Raw genomic sequence first — 23,979 nt, forward strand, 5'->3', positions numbered from 1 at the left:
ACACACACACAGGAAACCATATGTGTGTGTAGGAAAAACAAAACGCACCCACATGAAGATGAAGCCGTCAAGCTCGTTCACGACGTCGACGAGAATAAACGATTTATTAAAAGTTGCAAACAGACCATAATAACTTCACACACACACATCACACACTGGTTGATCAGTTCTGCTCTTTGTGTGTCTGTGTGTGTGTGTGTGTGTGTGTGTGTGTGTGTGTAGAGTCGTCGTTGCCGTGCACGGAGGAAGTGTTGCTGTGCGGCGACACGTGCGACCGCCGCCTCTCCTGTGGGAAACACACCTGTTCGATGAGATGTCACCGTGGCAACTGTGACACCTGCAGACAGGTCGGTCACACACACACACACACACACACACTCTAACACTGTAACACACACACTGTAACTGCCTGTGTGTGTGTGTGTGTGTGTGTGTGTGTGTGTGTGTGTGTTAGGAGGTGGAGAAGGAGTGCCGCTGTGGTAAATACAGGAAGTCGATGCCGTGTCACAGAGAGTACGTGTGCGACTCCAAGTGTCAGAGGACGAGGAGCTGCCAGAGACACCAGTGCAGGAGGAAGGTGAGACACACACACACACACACACACACACACACACACACACACACTGGAACACACACAGACACACTAGGGGTGGGAGAAAAAATCGATTCACATAAATATCGCAATATCTTTTTTGACGATTTTTTAAATCGATTATTTTTTTAAATATTGTGCAATGTGCATTTGTTCGCCTTTTTTAACATACAGAGAGTCCAGGTTTTGAAAAGGGTTTAAAGCAGATATCAGCTTCACGGCCGTTTCGGCTAATGCTGCGTTCAAGGCAGGCTTTTGAAACCGTAAGTTACAGCTTCAAGTCACAACTACGACTTGGTAGCGTTCCAGGTAACCCGTAGCTCGTGTTTTTACCATCCTGTTGTCTGTGAAAGTTCCCTATAACGGCCACTCGTAACTTCCGACCCGTGAACTCGTACCAGATCGAACTGGTATGACTTCACAGGAAGGAAAAACACAAAGTACGAGTTTCTTTGAACGCACCATGAGTTAGCAGCCCCCGCCCTTGTCAGGCATCAATTGGTCCTCGTGCTACGTCACCACATTCACGCGCATCCCTTGGCTGCACACACAGCCCTTCATGCCGTTCTCTCTCCTCATTGGATAACACTTGTATCCCACAAGGAAAATTTTCTCCTCGGGTTACAGCAGAGCAGAGTGACGGAGAGACTCGTGTTTAGGCTGAAATACTTCATGTAAGTGATTGCTGACGGAAAATAGGACTATTTAGGACTTATATTAACAAAAACATTCCACTGATATCTGCTTTAAGTTCACTTCATAATGGAGTAAGTTAAAGCAGAAGTAAGGTGAATGTTTGTGTTAATACAGGGTATCCGCGGGGTCTTGAAAAGTATTAAAAGGTGATAAATCAATCTTAGGAAAATTAAGACCCTTAAAAAGTATTAAAAAGTCTTTTAACGACTTTATAAAGTCTTTATTATTGAAGGTATTTTTTCTGAATTAGCTGTCCAAGAGTTTGAGTCGTAAAAAACATTGCGGAAGTGTGTGAATTTATTAGTTTTATTAAAAAAGAAAGATGAACCGGTTCATGAAAAAGAAAAGATTGCTCCACTCTCAAAAAAACAAAAACAACAATGTTTTTTTTTATTAACTTTGCCTTTGATTTATTATCCCAGCCTTTTTTTAATTCTGTTGTATCATAGTGATCTATAGTTTTTATTACAAAAACTAAAACTGTTAGTTAAAAATGTCACTGATGTAAATGGTTACAGCTTGAAGCGGCGGTGAGGTGTTAAAAAATGTTGAGAAGGTCTTGAAAAAGTCTTAAAAAGGTATTGAAATTAACTTCAAGATTCTTGTATATACCCTGTAATCTAAGTCTTAAATAGTTGTATCTTCCGACAGCAATCACTTCTATAGAGTGTTTGGTCTGAAACACGGGTCTCTCAGTCACTCTGCTCTGCTCTGAGCCCAGGAGAAAACTTTCCTTGTATCCTACAACCTTTATCCAATGAGGAGAGAGAACGGCATAAAGGGGCAGTCCTCTCTGTGTGTGCAGCCAAGGGATGCGCCTGAATGTGGTGACGTAGGGACGAGGGCGGGGACTGCTAACTCCATCTGCTGACAAGAAGTTAGACAAAACCACCAGATCGCTTACTGAAGCTTTAAATTATAGGCTCCTACAGTATTTGTGTGCAGATAAATGTTCAAAATGCTATAGACTAAAAATCGAGAAAATCGGCAATATCGTAGAATCGCAATTTAAATCGAATCGCCATCCAAAAAATCGTAGAAGAATCGAATCGAGAGAAAAGCGTATCGTCCCAGCCCTACTACACACACACACACACACACACACACAGACACACACACCTGGGGGGTTATTCCAGAAAGGAGGTTCAACAAACTCTGAGTTTTCAGGAAGCAGACATGTTCTGAAAAGAAAAAAAAAAAAAAAAAAAGTAGAGTTTTAGATGTGGTCGACTTTGCATTTTGAATTTAACATCTCTTTATTTTTATATTGAGGAAGTGGTTGGGTGTTGCTCAATGTTTTGTTTTATTTTATGGAACCGGTATTTTATATAAAAAACAGTCTTGTGACGGCTCCTCACTTCGGTTTGATTCATATTCAAAGTAAAAGTTCATTCAGTGGATATTTTAACGACCAACATGCTGATTAACACACATCTGTCCCCTAACATCCTGCTGAGAAGAGAGAAGGACAGCCTACTTACACACTTACTTACACACTGTCTACAGACTGAACTAGAAGTAATTTAATCTTATCTTAAATGCGGCGGCAATTAGAAACACAAAATTGCGTTGTTGGAAAAAATATAACAGGCTATGCACTTAGTTACTGTTACTTTTATCAGTGGGAAATGAAGAAAACCAAGTGAAATGTGAGTAATTTCTCTTTTTTCTGGCTGCTGGAAGGTGATTGATTAATCTGCAAAGTGATGGATTAAAGCCCCAGTATGTAACTTATTTGTCTTTTTATTATCAAAAATCAAATCTGTCTTTCATAAATCCGTATTTCACTGAAGTGGAATCACAGCCGCATACAAATGAAAGCTTTCTGGTACCTTAGAATGAGTTGTTACAAGTCGTTACAAATACATAAGTGGGCGATGCACCGCACCGCTAGATAGGGGAAATTCCTACATATTATACCTTTTAATAAAAAAAAAAAATACAAAGAGGATCAGAGAGCACGTCAGCGGTGACGTGTAGCCTGATATTTGATGTGCAGCCGGAGAAGCGGATCCGTTAACATCCGTTGTGACTTCTACACCGAGCAGATGAAACGATGCCACAGAGACTCTGAGTCGGGATCAAAGCTGAAGGCGCTCCAACTACTACGACTGTGGTTGTTGTCTTCACTCACAGACTGACAGAAGACATTCAATCATTTTCCTGGTTCCCACACACACACACATGAATGAATGAATGAATGAATGAATATTTATTTTCATGGCCCGTCCCATATGCGATTACAAGACACATTTACTGACCAATCAAAAACTACTACAACTCCTTCCTGATGGTGTTACCGACACATAAATAACCAACAGGAAATAAAGAAAATGCAAATATTTCAACTGAAAAAGACGTTTTAGCTTCTCAGCATCGTCCAACCACACAGATTAGTTATTTGAATCAACCTTACTAAACAGTTTGTGTCTTATGAAGTCATAGAAAGGACAGTATAACACAAAATATATTTCATTCTCCACCTCTTGGATCGTCTGCTGCTGTGCCGACATATCTGCCCATCTCCATATGAAGACACAGGGATCTTTTCTTTTTAGACAAATTATACAAAACATAACTTTCTGGGCCAAACACAGTTTTATTTCACAGTATAAATGTTTTCAGGCGTGGATGTGAGTGAAATGTTGACACTGTAAAATCCTGTGAGAGACAGACAGACACAAACATGATGTGTGTGTGTGATAGGTAAAGGTTGAGTGACGGCCTGTCAGCTGTGTGTGTGCTTGTGTGTGTGTGTGTTGTCGTCTCTTATCAGACTCAGCTGCTTCACGTTAATGTCACGTCTGATGCCTTCACTTCCTGTGCTGTGGAAATGTCAGACGCTGTGATGATGTCACTCCTCCTCCTCCATGAAGGGGGCGGAGCCTCCGTCTGTCAATCAAACTGTTTCAAGCCAGAGCCAGTCTATTGACGAGTCTTACCACTCTCCGTTAGCCCCATCGTATCAAACTCGGTTGCAGTTCCACCAGAGTTCCACTAGGAGTGATCGCGGTCGAGTGCAGAATGAATGGGGTCCTATGGAGCGAGAAGGATAAATTTGTCCCCTTCATCTGGTAATCGTCGAAAAATCGCAAATATTGTTGTATTTTCTGCAAGTTCGCTAGCATACTGCTAATGAATGCTGATTGGTCAGTGACCAAGGGGGCAGTTGTCGGTCTGAGAAGTGAAGCTCACTTCCGCATTCAAAAAGCTGCAATCCCCTCTTCTTCCTCTGGGGGCTGGCTCCAGAAGGGAGCAACTCCAATTGAGCCCCATGTTAAAATAGCCGATTTTACAGCTTAAAAAAACATATTTACAGCCTGGTACATTTTAATTTTTTGGTCTCAATCGATAGTTTCTACCCCCGCACACACTCTGAGGGGGGTGAATTTTTTTTAAACTCTACCGTTTTACTATTATTAGGTTTAAAGTTCTGGCCAATTAGGGAGCAGAACCGTTGAGTGACAGGCCCGGAGACCACTGCTACGAGGCCAGTGGGCGGGCTCTCGGCCGGCCAACTGCCGCACCTCTCCAAATATGGCAAGTAGAATCCAACATGGCGCGGCTCAAATCCCCGTAGTAGCGGCACAAAACAGACTCCCCCAAACCAATGGGTGACGTCACGGACGCTACGTCCATTCTTTTTACAGTCTATGTCAGTGACGGACTTGCGACTATTTACGACCAGAGATCCCACCTGAAGACAAAATTACTGTAAAACAGGCGAAAAGCTGTTTTATTTCCTGCTGTCTTCCTGCTGTTATTATGCACTTTATTAACTTATAATATTTTTTCAAGTGAGAAAGTCACTGTTTAAACCTCCAATGTGCGGTCAGTTTATCCAAATGACGGCTGTTTAGAAGTCTGCTCCGATGTTTTCGAAGATGTGAAGCAATGACCGGGACATCACAAAGACAGCAGCCGGTCTGCAGAGCTGCTTGGCCGGACGACCTCCGTCATCATCCCGGGAGAGAAAACAGTCGCTAATTAACTTACCCGCAGGTTTTTAGAGGTTTACCACCGGCTGGTTAAATTATTTTTAGAAGATAAATGTTGCCAAGTGCATTTTATTGCTCCCCCCCTTTTGAAAATAATATTCAAATGACTTTTTAGGGGTGTATGAATCCCCATTGACTCCCATTCATTCTGCACTCGCCTGCGAGGGCCCCTTCTCGCAGGCGAGTGCACTTCTCCTCAATACTAGAAATTCTCTGTTTCAAACTCTCTAAACTCCCATCATGCCTCTCTCTCCCTCTCTCCCTCCCTTCTGCTCCAGTGTTGCCCCGGTAACTGCCCCCCCTGCGACCAGAGCTGCGGTCGGACCCTCGGCTGTCGCAACCACAAGTGTCCCTCCGGCTGTCACCCAGGTAACCACGTCACGTCACATCAGCGTCCGTCAGATCCGTTCTGATTGGTCGACGGAGTCACAGCTGGATGAAGGTCAAAGGTCAAACTCCGAGTGTGTGTGCGCTGACATTTCATCCAGCTGATAGCCGTGTTGTTGTGTGTGTGTTTGACCTCTTGCTTCCTGCCGAACATCATTAATCCCCTTTAACAAAGACGTGTGTGTGTGTGTGTGTTGTTCAGTGTGTGTGTGTGTGTGACAGATAGCTTCCTGTCTCTATTGTTCTCTGATTGGACGATAAAGGATAATTTATGCGGCCGTCCCGCCTGCTGATTGGCTGAATAGATTAAAGTTAATTTATCTGTGCGTCTGCGAGCTGATTGGCTGCTCTGACCTTTACCGGGGGGGAACAGTGAGAAGGTCGCACAAACACACAAACACACACAGATAACAGAGTGTGTGTGTGTGTGATTATTGTTGTTATTATAAGTGTTAAGTTGTGTGTGTGGTTGTGTGTGTGTGTGTGTAGTTTTATCAGGACTCAGTTCACACTCAGTTTTATCTGCTGCTCGACGCCTCCTCTGCTATTTTAATGTGTGTGTGTGTGTGTGTGTGTGTGTGTGTGTTGTTGTGTAGTGTGACTCTGGTGGACGTGGTACTAACGAGGCGCCTGGTCACAGAGAAGTGTTTCCAGCAGTGAGGAACATCCAGCTGTGCAGCAGATGTTGAGCCACAGTGTCGAAGCCGTCAGAACAAACTCCACTATTCAAACAGAATTCACATTATTTAAAAACATGAGAACAGTCTTATTTGATGCCACGATTAAGAAGCAGAACCCATGTGCTTCTAAATTCCTTACTTTATTTAAAAACATAACGGTTTCACATCAAACTTTATTATTTTACTTTTTATTTTAAACCTTTATTTAACCAGGTAAAGCTTATTGAGATGTAGAATCTCTTTTTCAAAAGCGACCTGGCCAAGAGGCAGCAAAATTACAAGTACAAGCAGTAATACAGATAAATAACAATAGTTCAATAAAGAAAAATGAAATTATCAGGGATAGATTGAAGAAGGTGCCACATCTGATTTAAAAACAGTGATAGAGCCCAATGCTTTCGAGTTGCTTAGTTAAGCTAAGAATCTTAACAAGGTTTAAAGTTTAAAGAGCAGCAGAAAAATGAAGTAAGAACTGAGTTAAAACGGTAAATATACGATCAGGATTGTTGCCGCTGATCACCGATTAGGTCTTTGTTCGACTATGACTTCATTGAACTTTAGTTAGATCCAAGCACTTTTCTATGACTATATTTATTTTATCCTTTTTTTTGGGGGGGGGGGGGTGATTGTATTGTTCTTCTATTGTGTGATTTGTCTGTCATGATGTCTTATGTCTTTTTACATTGGGATTGCTGAGTTCCCATTTGCACAACAAATTTATAAATAAAGAAATAAAGAAAGCTTGAACCTTGGAGAAACGACCCAGAGACCAAGACAAGACTCTGTCCTCTCCGGTCCTCAGGAAGCTGCTACCCGTGTCCGGAGGCGGTGGAGGTCCGGTGTTCCTGTGGAGCGACGGGTCTGTCCGTCCCCTGTGGACGAGAGAAGAGCACCAGACCGCCGCGCTGCAAAGAGCCCTGCAGGTCAGTCACTCGTTTCAGCGCTGCTCTCCAAACGGCCGTGGTAGAGGGTCAATACTTTATTCTGTGAGACAGAATTGACCATATTCACAGTGACAACATTCAAACGTCGTTTCCTGGTTGATGCATATTTCAAAGTAAAACAACATTTCGGTTAAACTGATTTGAATTAAGTTAGCCAGCAATTAGCTGCAACTGCTAACGCTAACGTTGAATCTTCCCACCCTGAGTGACGACGTCAGCGAAGATGGCGACGCTGTGAACATGGCTAATGGCGAACCCAGATGAGACGGTGGCGGGTCGTCATTGTCTCGTTACTTCTACCTGCTCCTTTTTTTGTTTTTAAATTTAATTTTTTTATGTTGGAAATAAATAAATTCATTCATTCAGTTAAAGCAGATATCAGCTTCACGGCCGTTTCGGCTAATGCTGCGTTCAAGGCAGGCTTTTGAAACCGTAAGTTACAGCTTCAAGTCACAACTACGACTTGGTAGCGTTCCAGGTAACCCGTAGCTCGTGTTTTTACCATCCTGTTGTCTGTGAAAGTTCCCTATAACGGCCACTCGTAACTTCCGACCCGTGAACTCGTACCAGATCGAACTGGTATGACTTCACAGGAAGGAAAAACACAAAGTACGAGTTTCTTTGAACGCACCATGAGTTAGCAGCCCCCGCCCTTGTCAGGCATCAATTGGTCCTCGTGCTACGTCACCACATTCACGCGCATCCCTTGGCTGCACACACAGCCCTTCATGCCGTTCTCTCTCCTCATTGGATAACACTTGTATCCCACAAGGAAAATTTTCTCCTCGGGTTACAGCAGAGCAGAGTGACGGAGAGACTCGTGTTTAGGCTGAAATACTTCATGTAAGTGATTGCTGACGGAAAATAGGACTATTTAGGACTTATATTAACAAAAACATTCCACTGATATCTGCTTTAAAGGGAAACACTGGTTGTGCTGCATCTACCTGTGTGGACATGAAACAACAATGACACCCCTATACAGTTGAATCTAGATCTACAACTGTAACTGTTTTATCATTAGAAGAAAATGTGGGTCAGATCTTGAATGAAAAAAACCTGTCAAATACTGTGAAAACGATATGATCTTGGGAAAAAAAGGTGACCCCCCCCCCCCCTCCCCCTCCTCCAGATGCCCCTCATCCTGCCACCACCCGTCCCGGGAGCCCCACCGCTGCCACGTGGGGCCCTGCCCCCCCTGCAGACAGCCCTGCCTGCTGCCCCTCCGCCGCTGCAGCCACACCTGCCCCCAGCCCTGCCACGACCTGGTGCTGGTCAAGTCCCAGCAGGTGAGGCCACCGCACATCTAGACCCAAAAATTAACAAAAATTACTTTTTAGTTTTTTCCCCTTTGTTCTAGTTCATTACTTGTGGCTTCAGGGGTGTAATCGCACATGGGTGTGTCTTTAAGAATAAAAAATGGTCTTTAAATTCTTGATTATACGTTTTTAGATCATTTGGAGCCAAATCAATACTGAATAAAACGTGATTAGTTGTGCAGCCAGAACCAGGAGCCAGGTGATCTGAGCTGGTAACAACCTGTTGTAAAGCAGCAAGGAACCAAACTCACGTGGTTCAACTTAATGCAGCAGCAACAACGGGGGCTTTATGTTTTAATTAGATGTTCAGTTGTGTAGCCTTCACACTGCTCACTCTGCTCTACACTAGTGCTGAGCAGCAGTTAAAACGACTTGTTCAAAAAGTCTGTTCACTGAATCGAACTGAGACTGAGAAAAGAACGAATCAGCTCAGGAAGTGATTCTGTTCAGTTCGTTCACTCAAACAATTTGTTCTTTTGAACCAAACGTTTGCAACACTAGTTCAGAGTGTTAAACTTGAGGGAACAGCAGCAGTGGTTATGTGTGTGTGTGGGGTGCTGAATCTCTCTCTCTTCTTTTTTTTTTTTTTTTTTTACATATTGAGTTTTAGCAAGTGGTTAGAAGTGTTAGTTGTATTTAATATATTGAGTGTGAAAAGCTGCAGTTGTTGCTGCTGCAGCCACGATCTGCTGTGTTCACATGTGTCCTGATGTGGCTCAGACTGGACAGGGTTTCCACGGGGTCTAAAGTCTAAAATGTGAAAATCAAAATTTTAGGCCTTAAAATGTCTTAAAATTGTGTCAAGTCTGATTCTCTAACCTCAAATGCTCAATAAAATGCTCATGTGACGCTTCTTTTTGTTTTATTGAATGTATTTACAACTACAAATGAGCCCAACAAGCAACTTATTTAACTTACTTAACTCTGCATTTCTTTAGTACGTTCTTGTATGCAGTGCTGTAGATCGAGTCATGGTGCATTTGCATACTCATGAATATTCATAGAATCTGGATTTTTCAATGAGGGAGAAATAGTAGACCTGTTTTTAGCCTCTTTGGGAGTTCTTTTAAACAACTTTTTTGTGGGAAAGCAATTTCAATCAATTTTTTTGTATACATTTTAAAATGCCTCTTTAGGGGGACTTTAAATTTCATTCATAATGGTCTTAAACAGTCTTAAATTTCATTCATAACCCTCTTAAAAAATCTAAAAAAGTCTTACATTTCATTCGCAACCCTCTTTAAGTCTAAAAAAGTCTTAAATTTCATCCATAACCCTCTTAAAAAGTCTTAAAAGTTTTTTTTTTTTTTAAAGTCCTCAGTTTCATTCATAACCCCCTTTAAAAGTCTAAAATAAGTCTTAAATTTCATTCACAACCCTCTAAAAAAGTCTTAAATTTAATTCATAACCCTCTTAAAAAGTCTTAAAAAAAGTCTTAAATTTCATTCATAACCCTCTTAAAAAGTCTTAAATTTGAGTTGATGAAGCCTGCAGAAAGCTGCTGGAGTAAAGTTATTATCACCAAAGACTTGAGTGTGAGTGGGTGACGGTAAACATAAAGTGAAGTGAAGTTTCCTGTTTCCGATCACAACAAACTAGTTTTAAAAACCCTCTGAATGTTTCCTGTGTGTGTGTGTCTCTCTTTGTGTGTCTGTGTGTGTGTAGGTGCAGCTAGCCGGCCCGTGGGAGCAGCGGTCTGAACCAGCGTTTGTGAAGAAGGCTCTGCCCTGTCCGCCGTGTCAAGTCCCCATACCGACGTAGGACACACACACACACACACTGACACACACACACACACACACACACACACACACACACACACACACACACACACACACACACACACACACACACACACACACACACACACACACACACACACACACACAAACACACACACACAGGGTGCTACATGTGTAAACAGAGTGTTTACTGGAGTGAGAACAGCAAATTAAACATTAAACATGTCAGATTTACAGTGAGGAGGCTCGAGGCTCCGGATCGGCCTTTGTGTTCACATGTGGTCCACAGACACACACACACACACACACACACACACACACACACACACACACACACACACAACTGTTACACACACACACACACACGGCATGCAGCGTTTTTTAATCTCAGTTCTAATGATCCATAACAAAACCAAAGCTCCTTGGAATGTGTGTGTGTGTGTGTGTGTGTGTTTAACAGTTGTGTGTGTGTGTGTAACAGTTGTGTGTGCCAGCTGCCTGCAGCTTTGTGACGCAGTGAGCGACCAACACCATCCATCTGTGTGTGTGTGTGTGTGTCTGTGTGTGTGTGTTGATGTTGAAGAGACTCAGTCCAACAGCCACAAACACAACTCAGAATAACACTTGAGCTTTTATTGTGAAGAAAAACAGGAAGTTGCTTGTAAAGCTGTGACATCATCATGTTCCAACAGACAATAATGATGCATCTTATTGTGAAGGAGGAGGAGCAGATTGATCAGAGCAGCTAATCAATACCAGAACAGATCAATGAATAAAGCTTTATTGAGAGAGTGCAGGTGAACGGCAGCTCCTCATTGGTCCATGTGTGAGCGACACAGCTTAACCCTCCTGTTGTTGTTGTTGTTCTGGGTCAAATTGACCCAATCTGTTTCCTTCCTCCATCCTCCCTTCTTTCCACAATCCTTTCTCCCTTCCTTCTTTCCACAATCCTTTTTCCTTTCCTTCCTTCCTTCCTTCCTTCCTTCCTTCCCTTCGTCCTTAGCCTACTTCTTCTTCCTTCCTCTTTTGATCCAATTGACCCGATCTGTTCCCTATACCTCCATCTTTCTTTCTTTCTTTCTTTCTTTCTTTCTTTCTTTCTTTCTTTCTTTCTTTCTTTCTTTCTTTCTTTCTTTCCTTTTCCCTTCCTTCTTTCCCTTATCCCTTCCTTCTTCTTCCTTCCTTCCTTTTTCCTTTCCTTCCTTCTTCCTTCTTTTTCCTGCCTTGAACGAATGTTTCCTCCCTCGATCTTTCTTTCCTTCCTTTTTCCTTTCCTTCTTTCCACAGTCCTTTTTCCCTTCCTTCCTTCCTTCCTTCCTTCCTTCCTTCCTTCCTTCCTTCCTTCCTTCCTTCCTTCCTTCCCTTCGTCCTTACTTCTTCCTTCCTTTTTGCCCCAATTGGCCCAATCTGTTCCCTCCCTCCATCCTTCCTTCTTCCCTCCCTTCTTTCCCTTATCCATTCCTTCTTCTTCCTTTCTTGAACCAATCTGTTCCCTCCCTCCATTTTTCTTTCCTTCCCTTTTCCTTTCCTTCCTTCTTTTTCCTTCCTTGAACAAATGTTTCCTCCCTCCATCTTTCTTTCCTTCCTTTTTCCCCTTCCTTCTTTCCACAGTCCTTTCTCCCTTCCTTCCTTCCTTCCTTCCTTCCTTCCTTCCTTCCTTTTTGCCTCAATTGGCCCAATCTGTTCCCTCCCTCCTTCTATCTTTCCTTCCTTTTTCTCTTCCTTCCTTATTTCTTTCCCTTCGTCCTTCCTTCCTTCCTTCTTTCCTTCTTTCCTTGACCCAGGAGGACAACAGAGGGTTAACATAATGAAACAACATATTTCTTATTATTTTTGGTTGGTTTGTTTCATCTACTGTCATGAATGAGAACGTTGGAAAAAATAAAAGAGTATAAATCTAAAAACAAAAGAGAGAAAAGAGAGAAAAGACAAGACATATAAAATAGTAAACACATGTTTGCAGTGTCCCACAAAACGAGACCAATATTCAAATCAGGAAACCCAAGTATGCTGGAAAGTTCCCAGGCAGTATTCACCACTCCATCATTACGTATTCAAAACAAGGCAAAATAAACAGAATACAAACAAGACTCAGTCTCAGTTTTATAAACACCTACTTGAATATTTTTAATAAAACACAAAGTTAAAGAGTTTGGTCTTTGTACAATTTGCAACATTAGTTTTGTGAAAATAGTTGGTTATTAAAACTGAAATGTCTCTAAATGAATCAAATGGAATCGAGACTTTATGAATGAGTGATGTCATGTACTAACTGTGTGTTTGTGTTTCAGGGCCTGTTTTGGAGAACACGAGGTAAGAACAACCCGACTTCATCTTCCTCCTCCTCCTCTGATTCATCACCTCCTCCCTTCTCTCCTCTGTATATCTGCTCCCTCTCTCCCTCCTCCCCCTCTCTGTTTTCTTTTCATCATGACCTTCCATTATTAGTTCGTCCTCCCTTCACACAGAGGTTATTGAAGGTTTCACATTTTAATTAGATTTTCAGTTTTTTTTATTTCAGTTTAGTTTTAGTTCTACAAGTGATTCAGCAGTTTTTGTTTAGTTTTGTGTAGAATTGAATCGTTTTTATTAAAGGGATAGTTATACATTGTGGCAAATTGGCCCATTGCCATAATTAGAGGTAAATACAGAGACTGCTTGATGAAAAACTGTCCCTGAAGGCAACATACATCAATGCATGCATGTATTTCCCTCTAAAACAACTCTGTGTGGTAACGTTGTGTTATTATCTCATAGCGTAGTGAATGTGCAGCTCACAACTTGTCCACCAGAGCGTTGTGGAGTTGTTGGATTGTGTATTTGATGAGTTTGATGAGGGAAACCAAGAAATCCCATAATGAGCCTCCGTAGCGTAGCTCTGAGCAGCTCACGGCTCTGCTCCGCCGTTCAAAAAATTGCTTGCACCGACAATTAAAGGTAACGAACCTACTGCTATGACTGTAGGGATTGTGGCAATGGGCCAATTTGACAAAATGGTGAACTATCCCTTTAAGTCTCAGTCTTAGTTTTTCAGGTTTTAAGGTTTTTGTAGAAAGCCTCTGAACATAAACTTCCAAATTAGTTGGGATTTTTCCCATTTAGTTGCATCCCATAATGTCATCCCAGTTTGCTTAGTTTTGTGTTGTTAAAGTCCTTCCCGTGTCCTTCAGGTCAGCCCGGTGCCGTGTCATCGTCAGGGTCGCTTCTCCTGTAAACGACCTTGCGGACGACCTCTGACCTGCGGAAACCACACCTGCAGCCAGGAGTGTCACCTGGTAACCGATGGCAACAAGGTGACGACCGACCGAACGACCTCTTAACCGACATGTTTTAAAAAAATATATATATATGAATCACTAGGGGTGGGAGAAAAAATCGATTCACATAAATATCTAGGGCTGGGACGATATGCTTTTCTCCCGATTCGATTCTTCTACGATTTTTTGGATGGCGATTCGATTTAAATTGCGATTCTACGGTATTGCAGATTCTCTCGATTTTTAGTCTTTAGCATTTTTAACATTTATCTGCACACAAATACTGTAGGAGCCTATAAATTAACATACTCCATTATAAAGTGAACTTAAACCCTTTTCAAAACCTGGACTCTCTGTATGTAAAAAAAAAGGCTAACAAATGCACATAGCACAAAATAAAAAAAATAAAAATAAAATAAAAAATCAATTTTTGAAAATAAAAATCGTCAAAAAAGATATCGCGATATTTATGTGAATCGATTTTTTCTCCCACCTCTATAAATATCACAAAATCTTTTTTGATGATTTTTAAATCGATTTTTTTTTTCAAAATCATTTTTTTGGGGGGAATTTTTTTAAATATTGTGCAATGTGCATTTGTTTGCCTTTTTTACATACAGAGAGTCCAGGTTTTGAAAAGGGTTTAAGTTCACTTTATAATGAAGTATGTTAATTTATAGGCTCCTACAGTATTTGTGTGCAGATAAATGTTAAAAATGCTAAAGACTAAAAATCATAGAGAGAATCGACAATAGAGAGCCGAAGCGGAAGCAGGAAGTAACGTCGCCATGGGTCCTCAATTCAAAAAAAGTCTCCATACAAATGAACGGGAGTGCAAGTTTTATTTTGTGATCCGTTTGAATTGTGTCATGATAAAACTCTCTGACCTCTACCTGTTTAAAACATCACGTTTCATGCCGAGAAGTCAGCAGTTTATCGTAAAACGGCAACAGAAGAATGTATTTTGTGTGACGACGCTCTATGGACTACAAATCTGGTGTCCCACAAAAAATACGTCACCAGCTGACACGGGAAAGGACGCCATTTGGTGACGTCACCTGCGCCACCTGTAGTCTTTCTGGTTACGGACTCTTCGGAATTTTATTCTACAATAGTTTTACAATAAACTGCTGATTTCTCGGCATGAAACGTGATGTTTTAAACAAGTTAATGTCAGAGAGTTTTATCATGACACAATTCAAACGGATTACGAAATAAAATTTGGACTCCCGTTCATTTGTATGGACTTTTTTCGAATTGAGGACCCATGGGGCCGTTACTTCCTGCTTCCGCTTCGGCTCTCTATATCGTAGTATCGCAATTTAAATCGAATTGCCATCCAAAAAATCGTAGAAGAATCGAATCGGGAGAAAAGCGTATCGTCCCAGCCCTACTGTATATATATATACTGTATATCACGGTGTCAACAGGAAGTGAACGTCTGTCCGTCCTCTTGACTTCCTGTCCGCAGTGCGAGGCGTGCGAGGACGGCTGCTCTAAGCCCCGCCCCCCCGGCTGCCCCCACCCCTGCTCCCGCCCCTGTCACCCCGGCAACTGCCCCACCTGCAGCCAGATGATCCGCCAGCGCTGCCACTGCAAGATCAGCATGCTCTACGTGGAGTGCACGTCAGTACACACGCACACACACTAACACACTGGAGGGTTTTCCTAATTGAACTCAGACCAATTAGCGACTGGCGGAGCTGCTGCTGCTGCTGCTGTTTCCACGGCAACAGCAGACGATTGATTGAAAACACGTGTGAAGATGAAGATGAAGATGAAGATGAAGATGAAGGTTTTCAAGGTTTTTTGTTTGTGTCTCAACAGGAAGTTGACATCAGCTGACGAACGGACGAAGACGCAGCTCGGCTCCTGCAACAACCAGTGTCCTAAAGAGGTACACGCACACACGCACACACACACACACATACTACACAACACACACAATACACACAATACTACACACACACACACACACACACTCTCCAGACCTCTGGTTGGGCCCCATTGCATCATGGAACTTGTTTATCAGAGTTTGGAAGTGGAGTCGACTGCTTCCATTACTCTGCCTCTGTGTGTGTGTGTGTGTGTGTGTGTGTGTGTGTGTGTGTGTGTGTGTGTGTGTGTGTGTGTGTGAGTCTGAGTGTGTATTTGTGTGCGATTCGTCCTTTGTTCTGTAGCTTCTGTTGTTTTTCTTCCATCTCGGTCAATAATCAATAACTGTGAGTGACACTGCTGCAGTAACACGACACCGTCCGTCTCTCACACACTCACACACACACACACACACACACACACACAGTACAACACACACACACACACACACTCAGCTTCTCTCTCCTCGGTCGTGTTTCACTTTCACCTGGGAATGATTTAGCTTCTCGTTCTGTCACTTACTGGCACTGACACACACACACACTCACACACACGGACAAATGTTTGTTTGAAGTGTGTGTCTGTGTGTGTGTGTGTGTGTGTGTGTGCGTGTGTGTGTGTTCAGTTCTGTTTTCACAGGAATAGCAGTAACTTAACCTCCACACACACACACACACACACACACACACACACAGAGTAGAATAACAAACACATTCTCACATTCTCTCTCCGGGGTTCAGTGGTTCAGTGGTTCAGTGATCGGCGGTTCGATCCCCGTCTCTTCTGTCTGTTTAATCAATAATCATTTCCTCTGTTTGATCTCTGTGTGTGTGTGTGTAGTTGAGCTGCGGTCATCGCTGTAAGCAGGTGTGTCATCCCGGTGTGTGTGCGGAGAAATGTCAGCAGAAGGTGAAGCAGCGCTGTCCCTGCCGGAGGATCAAGAAGGTACAAGCACACAGTCGCACACACACACGCAGACACACACTATATACATTGAATACTGGTGGTTTCATCGCCCTCTGTTTGATCTTTGTGTGTGTGTGTAGGAGTTCCCGTGCTCTCAGGCGGCTCAGTGTGTCGTTCAGTGTGACGACGCCTGCAAAGACCAGCAGAAGAAAGTCAGCCAGGTGAACACACACACACAATCACCTTCCACAGCATCAAACATTTTAATATTGACTTGAAACGTGAACTGTATTTTTCCAAAATGGCTGCGACAGTGATTTTTGTAACCCCGTCTATACCGTGTGTGTGTTTGTGTGTGTGTAGCTGAAGGAGGCGGAGCAGAAAGCAGCTCAGGAGGAGGAGCAAAAGAAACTTCAGGTTTGTAGAAACTTTATTTATCCTATCGGTTGTTTCAGACTTGTTAACTGTTTTCTTCAGATCAATAAAGTTGTGTTTGAACACATGTAGTGAGATGATGATGATGAAGAGTAAATAAAGTAGAACCTCAGGATCCAATAAATGAAATGTTCGTAAACAGAACTGATGTAAATATATATAAATATGTTGAAGAAAAAGATTTAATAAAAAATTCATTTATTTTTTCATCCACTTAATTGATAATGACACAGTGTTAAATAAAGTTGTAAAAAAAAAAATCTTTAAATTATCATTATATTATAATATTATTCAAACTTGAGACTAACAACCTTTAAATTAATAAATAAATATTAAGAAGCTCCAATCAGTTGATTCAACAGGAGGAAATGGTCTTTGAATGAACCTTTATTAACAGCCTATTAACGTGACTCCGCCCCCTCAGGAGGACTCTATTTATCATGTTAGCTTTATGATGATGATGAAGAGTAAAGACAGTAGAACCTCGGGATCAGATCAATGAAATGATCATCAACACATCAATCTGAAAACAACAAAACAGAAATGATATGTAAATATATGCAAATGTGTAAATTAGGCCTGTCAATGTTTGTGGATGTGTCATTGTTTTTCACATCTGTAAAACTGCATCCTTAAATTCTATTGGATTAACTATAAATTAGGGCTGCAATTGATGATTATTTTCATTAGTGTTTCCCAAGCCACCAGATAACGTCCTCAAATGTCTTGTTTTGTCCACAAACCAAAGAGAGACTCAGTTTATTGTCGTAAAGGAACAAAGAAACCAGAAATGTTCACATTTAAGAAGCTGGAAAGAGAATCTGGACTTTTTTTCTTTACAAATTACTCAAACTGGTTATTAGATTATTAAAATAGTTGACGATTCATTTAATAATCTGTTATTGTTCAATTAGTCGATTAATTGTTGCAGGTCTACTTGAGACTAACGACCTTTAAACTACTGAATATTAATACGGTTTAATCAGTTGATCCAACAGCAGGAAACGGTCTTTGAATTAACCTTTATTAATGGCCTGTTAACGTGACTCTGCCCCCCTCAGGAGGAGCTGGAGGCGTTCGAGAAGCGTCAGCAGCGAGGAGGCGGGAAGAGGAGGGGGAAGAGGGGGAGGAAGGAGGAGGTGGAGGACGAGCGGGGGAGGGTGGGGCGCTGGTGGAGGAGATACTCCGCCTTCGTCCTCGTCCCGCTGGCCGGCGCTCTGCTGTCGGCCGCCGCCTACTACCTCCTGACCACGGCCTGAGCCTGTCAATCATCTCTGTCTGTGCTGGCCCCGCCCCCCAGGCCACGCCTTCTTCTTCCGTGTCTTAATTCCTGCTTTGATAAAAAAAGAAAAGAAAAAAACTGTTTGAGTAATTTTAGTTTAGTTTGTTTAGTGACGTTTGGTACCGAGACGATCAGAGCTCCAGATTTTGATTATTACCATCATCAGTCAATCAATTTGTCAATCTTATTCAGAGAAAGTTTGAAACGGGAAACAACTGAAGTGACCGAAATTATGAATCAGGAGGTGAAACAGCTTCAGAACCGATCAATAACACAGTGATTATCAGCATCTGTTTAGAGACAATTACAGCATTTGTTGTTGATACAGTGTTCTGATTCTGTTTCCATATTGATTGGCTCGTTTAACTGAGATGTTCTGGATTCACAGCTCGACTTTTCTTTGTCTTTTATTTTGAAAATTCAAATAAATCAACAGTTTAAAATGAACCATGGCTCTTTGTTTTATTTTGTAGAGACGCTGATGGACTCAGAAACTCTGGTTTATCATTCACTTCATGTTTTATATCTAACAACGTTTATGTGTTTTCACTGGTGGAAGAGGTGAGTTATGACTTTAAATGTCTTCAGTTGATGTGTATTTATTTTATTTTCCTCGTCCGTTCTTGCAAAAACAGTCTGTTAAAACATGCTAACTAGCGTTTACAAGCTAGCGCCTTTGAGATGTTTTGCCTCGAGCTAAGCCCCGCCCCCCCGAAATACATCACTCTGTTTACAAGCTGTGAAGGGGTCTATTAAGTGAACACAAAGACGTTGATTAAAGTTTTAACTATGAACAGAATCATTATAATAGTTGTTTTCAATGGAGACAGTAAATGTCCCCATTTGTCAAAAAGTCCTCATTAATCAAAATGTCCCCACTTGTCAAAAAGTCCTCATTGGTCGAAATGTCCCCACTTGTCAAAAAGTCCTCATTAATCAAAATGTCCCCATTAATCAAAAAGTCCTCATTAATCAAAAAGTCCCCACTTGTCAAAAAGTCCCCATTAATCAAAAAGTCCTCACTTGTCAAAAAGTCCTCTTTAATCAAAATGTCCCCATTAATCAAAATGTCCCCACTTGTCAAAAAGTCCTCATTAATCAAAATGTCCCCATTAACTCATTGAGTGCCGCGCTCCTTTCCAAAGTTTTAGTCAAGTGTACCGGCAATTTAGACCATTTTTGACTTTTTATGTAGAGCCATAGTGTATTCTATATTATTGCCACCAACACATACTGTAGCTCAATTGAAAGGTTTAACTTAATGCTTCAAATGACCACAAACCGTTTGTTTCTACGTGCCTCCGTTCCTGAGAAAAGTCAAGCTAAACATGGCTGGGTTTCACCAAAATCCCTCCTTTTTTTCTAGAAAAGGAGATACAGCGTCTTTTATGAAAGGTGCGCTGTTTGTGTCTGTCGCTCTTCTGACACTCGCATTTCTGGATCAAAGGGCTCGTATAAGATAAATATATACAACAGTTGTTGTTCTATTCACAAAACCACCAGCGGGGGCGGGGGGGGGGCGCCACTAAACAACAATAACACAGACGCACCGTGCCGTGTCACAGCTTCTCCCCGCGGAGCGTGAGGGTCTGTCGGCCACCGCGGCTCGGGAAGACCGGTCCCGCCGGTGGTCGCGGTCCTTCTGTGGTACGGGTCGGTGATGCCGGTCTGCTTTGGCCCAGAGACCATCAGATTTTACCGCGGGAGGACTTTGGGGAGGACACGGTGTTGCTCGAGGTGAAGACCGGGCGGGACTGTCGGCTGAGAGCTTCCTGTTTCTGCTCCGAGCTGCTGCAGCAGCGCGGGTGAGAGCAGAGCAGCTGCGGAGCAGCTGCGCTGCATCTGCATGCAGAACTCCGTTTGCAGAAGCCGAGTTATGATAAAAACTTCCACATCATGAGCTGTCATGTGACTTTTATCGTCATCTATTTCAGTTCTCCTCGTCGTAGAGTCCCCAAATTTACATATAATGTGTATTAAAGTGTCTATTTTCATAATATTAAAAAAAAGCAAAAAACGAAAAATCTCGTTTTTGGCACTCAACGCATGGGAACGAAAAACGAGAAATTACGTGGTTGGCACTCAATGAGTTAATCAAAAAGTCCCCACTTGTCAAAAAGTCCTCATTAATCAAAATGTCCCCATTAATCAAAAAGTCCTCACTTGTCAAAAAGTCCTCATTAATCAAAAAGTCCTCATTAATCAAAAAGTCCCCATTAATCAAAAGATCCTCACTTGTCAAAAAGTCCCCATTAATCAAAATGGCCCCCTCTTGTCAAAAAGTCCCCATTAATCAAAAGATCCTCACTTGTCAAAAAGTCCTCATTAATCAAAAAGTCCTCATTAATCAAAAGGTCCTCATTAATCAAAAAGTCCTCATTAATCAAAAGGTCCTCATTAATCAAAAAGGTCCCCCCTCTGCGGTAGGACCACGCACGTCCCCACTGAGGTACATTTATATGTATATTCATATAATTTTATAAACACACACACTACAATTTATATCTATAAATTGTAGTGTGTGTGAGAGTGTGTGTGTGTGAAAGAGATTTAACAGGAGTGTGTTTTGGGATTTAAGACCCCGGCACGAGGCTCACGTCCCGGCATGCACTTCACCGTTAAGTGTGTGTGTGTGTGTGTGTGTGTGTTTTTGATCCCATGTTGCGGCCCCATCACGTGCAGACAACCTGAGCTCTCTCTCTCTCTGCGAGTGTGTGTGTGTGTGTGTGAGTGAGAGAGAGAGAGAGAGTGGTGGTAGACACACACAGTGGCAGTGAACGTGGGGAGAGAGAAGGAGAGAGAGAGAGGGGGAGTGAGAGAGAGAGAGGGGGAGTGGGCGGAGCCAGCGTGTCGTTCTCCGGTTAGTTACCGGAGCAGCTCGCGGCAGCAGACAGAGGGATGGTCTCGCGCTCAGCGGCGGGTCATGTTGTCCTGCCCGCGTGTCACCTTCAGCGGAGCGGGAACAGCCACGGTAAGGCAGCGCGCGCGTGTGTGTAAGTGTGTATGTGTGTGTGAGTGTGTGTATGTGTGTGTGCACTGATGTTTGTCTGTCAGGGGCTCCTGTCTCTGCTGCTGCTGCTGCTGCTTCTTCTGTCCTTGTCTCTGTCCTCTGTCTCCACTGTGTCTCTGTCTGCTGCCTCTACTGTTTCTACTGTGTCTCTATCTGTCTCTGTCCTCTGTCTTCTGTCTCTACTGTGTCTTTACTGAATCACCGTTACCTCTATTAGTCTCTACTCTACTCTCCTCTGTCTCTACTGTGTCTCTATCTGTCTCTGTCCTCTGTCTTCTGTCTCTACTGTGTCTTTACTGAATCACCGTTGCCTCTATTAGTCTCTACTCTGAGTGTCTGTCCTCTACTGTGTCTCTGTCCTCTGTCTCTATTTGTCTCTACTGTGTCTCTACTGTCTCTGTCCTCTGTCTTCTGTTTCTAAGTGTGTCTTTACTGAATCACCGTTGCCTCTATTTGTCTCTACTGTCTCTGTCTTCTGTTTCTACTGTTTTGATTTGATTGAAATTCTTTATTCAGTCGCATCACACAATAACATTATCGACACAAAAACATTATCGACAAAATAGTGACTGAAAAGGCACAGGCAGAAGCATGATGCTTATATTAATGCCTGTCCTACATACCAAATTAAGCTACCCAGCATTTTTACCATATAAAACATAAAACAACAACTAACAAACAAACAAGCTAATGAACAAACTAAACTAAACCAGAGGAAAAAAACAAACAAACAAACAAACAACAAACAACTGTCTTTACTGAATCACTGTTGGCTCTATTAGTCTCTACTCTTCTGTCTGTCCTCTGTCTGTATTTGTCTCTACTGTCTCTGTCTTCTGTTTCTACTGTCTTTACTGAATCACCGTTGCCTCTATTAGTCTCTACTCTTGAGTGTCTGTCCTCCTCTGTCTCCACTGTGTCTCTATCCGTCTCTACTGTGAGTCTCTGTCCTCTGTAGATGTATGTAGTTGTCGTCTCAGTGTCGATCGTTATTATCATGAACTGAATCGACTCATCAATAAGTTTGCGTGACAGTAATTCAATATTAATTGATCGTCTCCAACATGAACTCAATGTTTTCACTTTGTTAATTAAACTGATTTTTATTTAAATTAAGAAAGAAAAAAACGCTGAAACAAATATGATTTTAATGTTATTGATTTTTAACAGTTGTCTGGTTTATTGATTGATTGATTGATGTACGTGGTCACCTATTATCAATAGAAACATAATCAGTCAGTCAGTGAAGATGCTCTGATGATAGATTCAAATTCAAATCAATAATCAATTTGTATAATCAATAACAGATAAATCAGTGTCTTCATCAGCTGTTATTTTATTTATTTGATCTTTTATGACTCAAGGAGATTTGTAATTTGATTGATCTTTTTTTTTTTTTTTTTTTTTTTACAGCCGAATAGTCGTTATTCCAGTTTGAGTCACATCATCCGTGACTCATTGATTATTTTCTCATATCAATAATCAATGTCAATATTCAATAATCAGAACAAAAGTCAGATTAGAAATAAAACGTCACTCTGGCCTTCAAAATAAAAGTCTGGATGGCTGTTGTTTACAAACGTGAACAGAAACAGGAATAAAACAATAAAATGTTGATTATTTGAATGATCAATAAATGTCCTGATTGAGTTCTCTATTGGACTAATCAATAAAGAGAAGAATCAATAATCAATAAAGAGGAGGAAGTGGTAGAATGTGGATTAATTAATTGATTAACTATCATAATGAAAGTCAGATTAAAAAATAAAATGTCACTCAGGCCTTCAAAATAAAAGTCTAAAAGTGAATAAGATATTGATTATGTCAGTGATCGATTAGGTTCTGTATTAATCAATAAAAAGGAAAGGAAGTGGTGGAATGTGAATTAATTGATTAGTGATTATTGGTGATATTGATGCTCAGGGCTGATCGATCAGTCACGTTTAAAGGCTGTGAAATCAATCAATCAACCGATCAAGTGTATTGAACAGCAGAGAGAGAGAGAAAGAGAGAAAAAGAGAGAGAGAGGGTGGTAGAGCGAGCAGCGGTATATAGAGCAGGGCGGTGTCGAGTGTCGGCTCGCCGTCACATCACTTCAAAAATAACTTTGACGTGTCCAACGGAAACTCTGACACACACACACACACACATACACACCCCCAGTAAAAATAACCCTCTGTATGAGGGGGCATATCCTCCTGTATGAGGGGGCAAATCCTCACACAGGAGTGAAAGGGCGGGCATATCCTCACACAGGAGTGAAAGGGCGGGCATATCCTCACACAGGAGTGAAAGAGCGGGCATATCCTCACACAGGAGTGAAAGAGTGGCCATATCCTCACAAAGGAGTGAAAGAGTGGCCATATCCTCACACAGGAGTATATGAGCGGGCATATCCTCATACAGGAGTAAAAGGGCGGGCATATCCTCACACAGGAGTATATGAGGGGGCATGGCCTCCTGTATGAGGGGGCATATCCTCCTGTATGAGGGGGCATATCCTCTTGTATGAGGGGGTATATCCTCCTGTATGAGGGGGCATGTCCTCCTGTATGAAGGGGCATATCCTCAAACTCCTGTATGAGGGGGCATATCCTCCTGTATGAGGGGGCATGTCCTCATACTCCTGTATGAGGGGGCATATCCTCCTGTATGAAGGGGCATATCCTCATACTCCTGTATGAGGGGGCATGTCCTCTTGTATGAGGGGGCATCCACTTTCACCCCGGATTTACTCAAAAATAGAATTTTGCACAAAGTTTGGCCTACATCGTCTGATAGATGAGTTATTACACTACTCTTATGACCCAGAGGCTCAAATTCAATCTCTTTTCTGTAGCCTACACCTTTAAAGAT

The 23,979-nt window shown here is 42.0% G+C and overlaps 2 protein-coding genes across 2 annotated transcripts in view; both read left to right on the forward strand.

Annotated features, from left to right (window-relative positions):
• Positions 1-18,461, forward strand: part of nfxl1 (nuclear transcription factor, X-box binding-like 1) — a 29,485-nt gene extending 11,024 nt beyond the window's left edge. Inside the window, exons 11-24 of the mRNA XM_083992368.1 lie at positions 223-347; positions 455-577; positions 5,565-5,655; positions 7,156-7,276; positions 8,430-8,586; positions 10,282-10,373; positions 12,650-12,671; positions 13,529-13,651; positions 15,087-15,241; positions 15,443-15,512; positions 16,331-16,435; positions 16,537-16,617; positions 16,760-16,813; positions 17,893-18,461. Of these exons, the coding sequence (XP_083848494.1) occupies positions 223-347; positions 455-577; positions 5,565-5,655; positions 7,156-7,276; positions 8,430-8,586; positions 10,282-10,373; positions 12,650-12,671; positions 13,529-13,651; positions 15,087-15,241; positions 15,443-15,512; positions 16,331-16,435; positions 16,537-16,617; positions 16,760-16,813; positions 17,893-18,090 (1,517 nt within the window). The 3' untranslated portion in view covers positions 18,091-18,461. The remainder of the gene's footprint in view (positions 1-222; positions 348-454; positions 578-5,564; positions 5,656-7,155; positions 7,277-8,429; positions 8,587-10,281; positions 10,374-12,649; positions 12,672-13,528; positions 13,652-15,086; positions 15,242-15,442; positions 15,513-16,330; positions 16,436-16,536; positions 16,618-16,759; positions 16,814-17,892) is intronic.
• A 2,561-nt stretch (positions 18,462-21,022) lies between these two features.
• Positions 21,023-23,979, forward strand: part of corin (corin, serine peptidase) — a 33,623-nt gene continuing 30,666 nt past the window's right edge. Inside the window, exon 1 of the mRNA XM_083992613.1 lies at positions 21,023-21,084. Coding sequence (XP_083848739.1) covers positions 21,037-21,084 — 48 coding nt within the window. The 5' untranslated portion in view covers positions 21,023-21,036. The remainder of the gene's footprint in view (positions 21,085-23,979) is intronic.

Source organism: Trachurus trachurus (genome assembly GCF_905171665.1).
Source record: "Trachurus trachurus genome assembly, chromosome: 18".
Classification (NCBI taxonomy): Eukaryota; Metazoa; Chordata; class Actinopteri; order Carangiformes; family Carangidae; genus Trachurus; species Trachurus trachurus.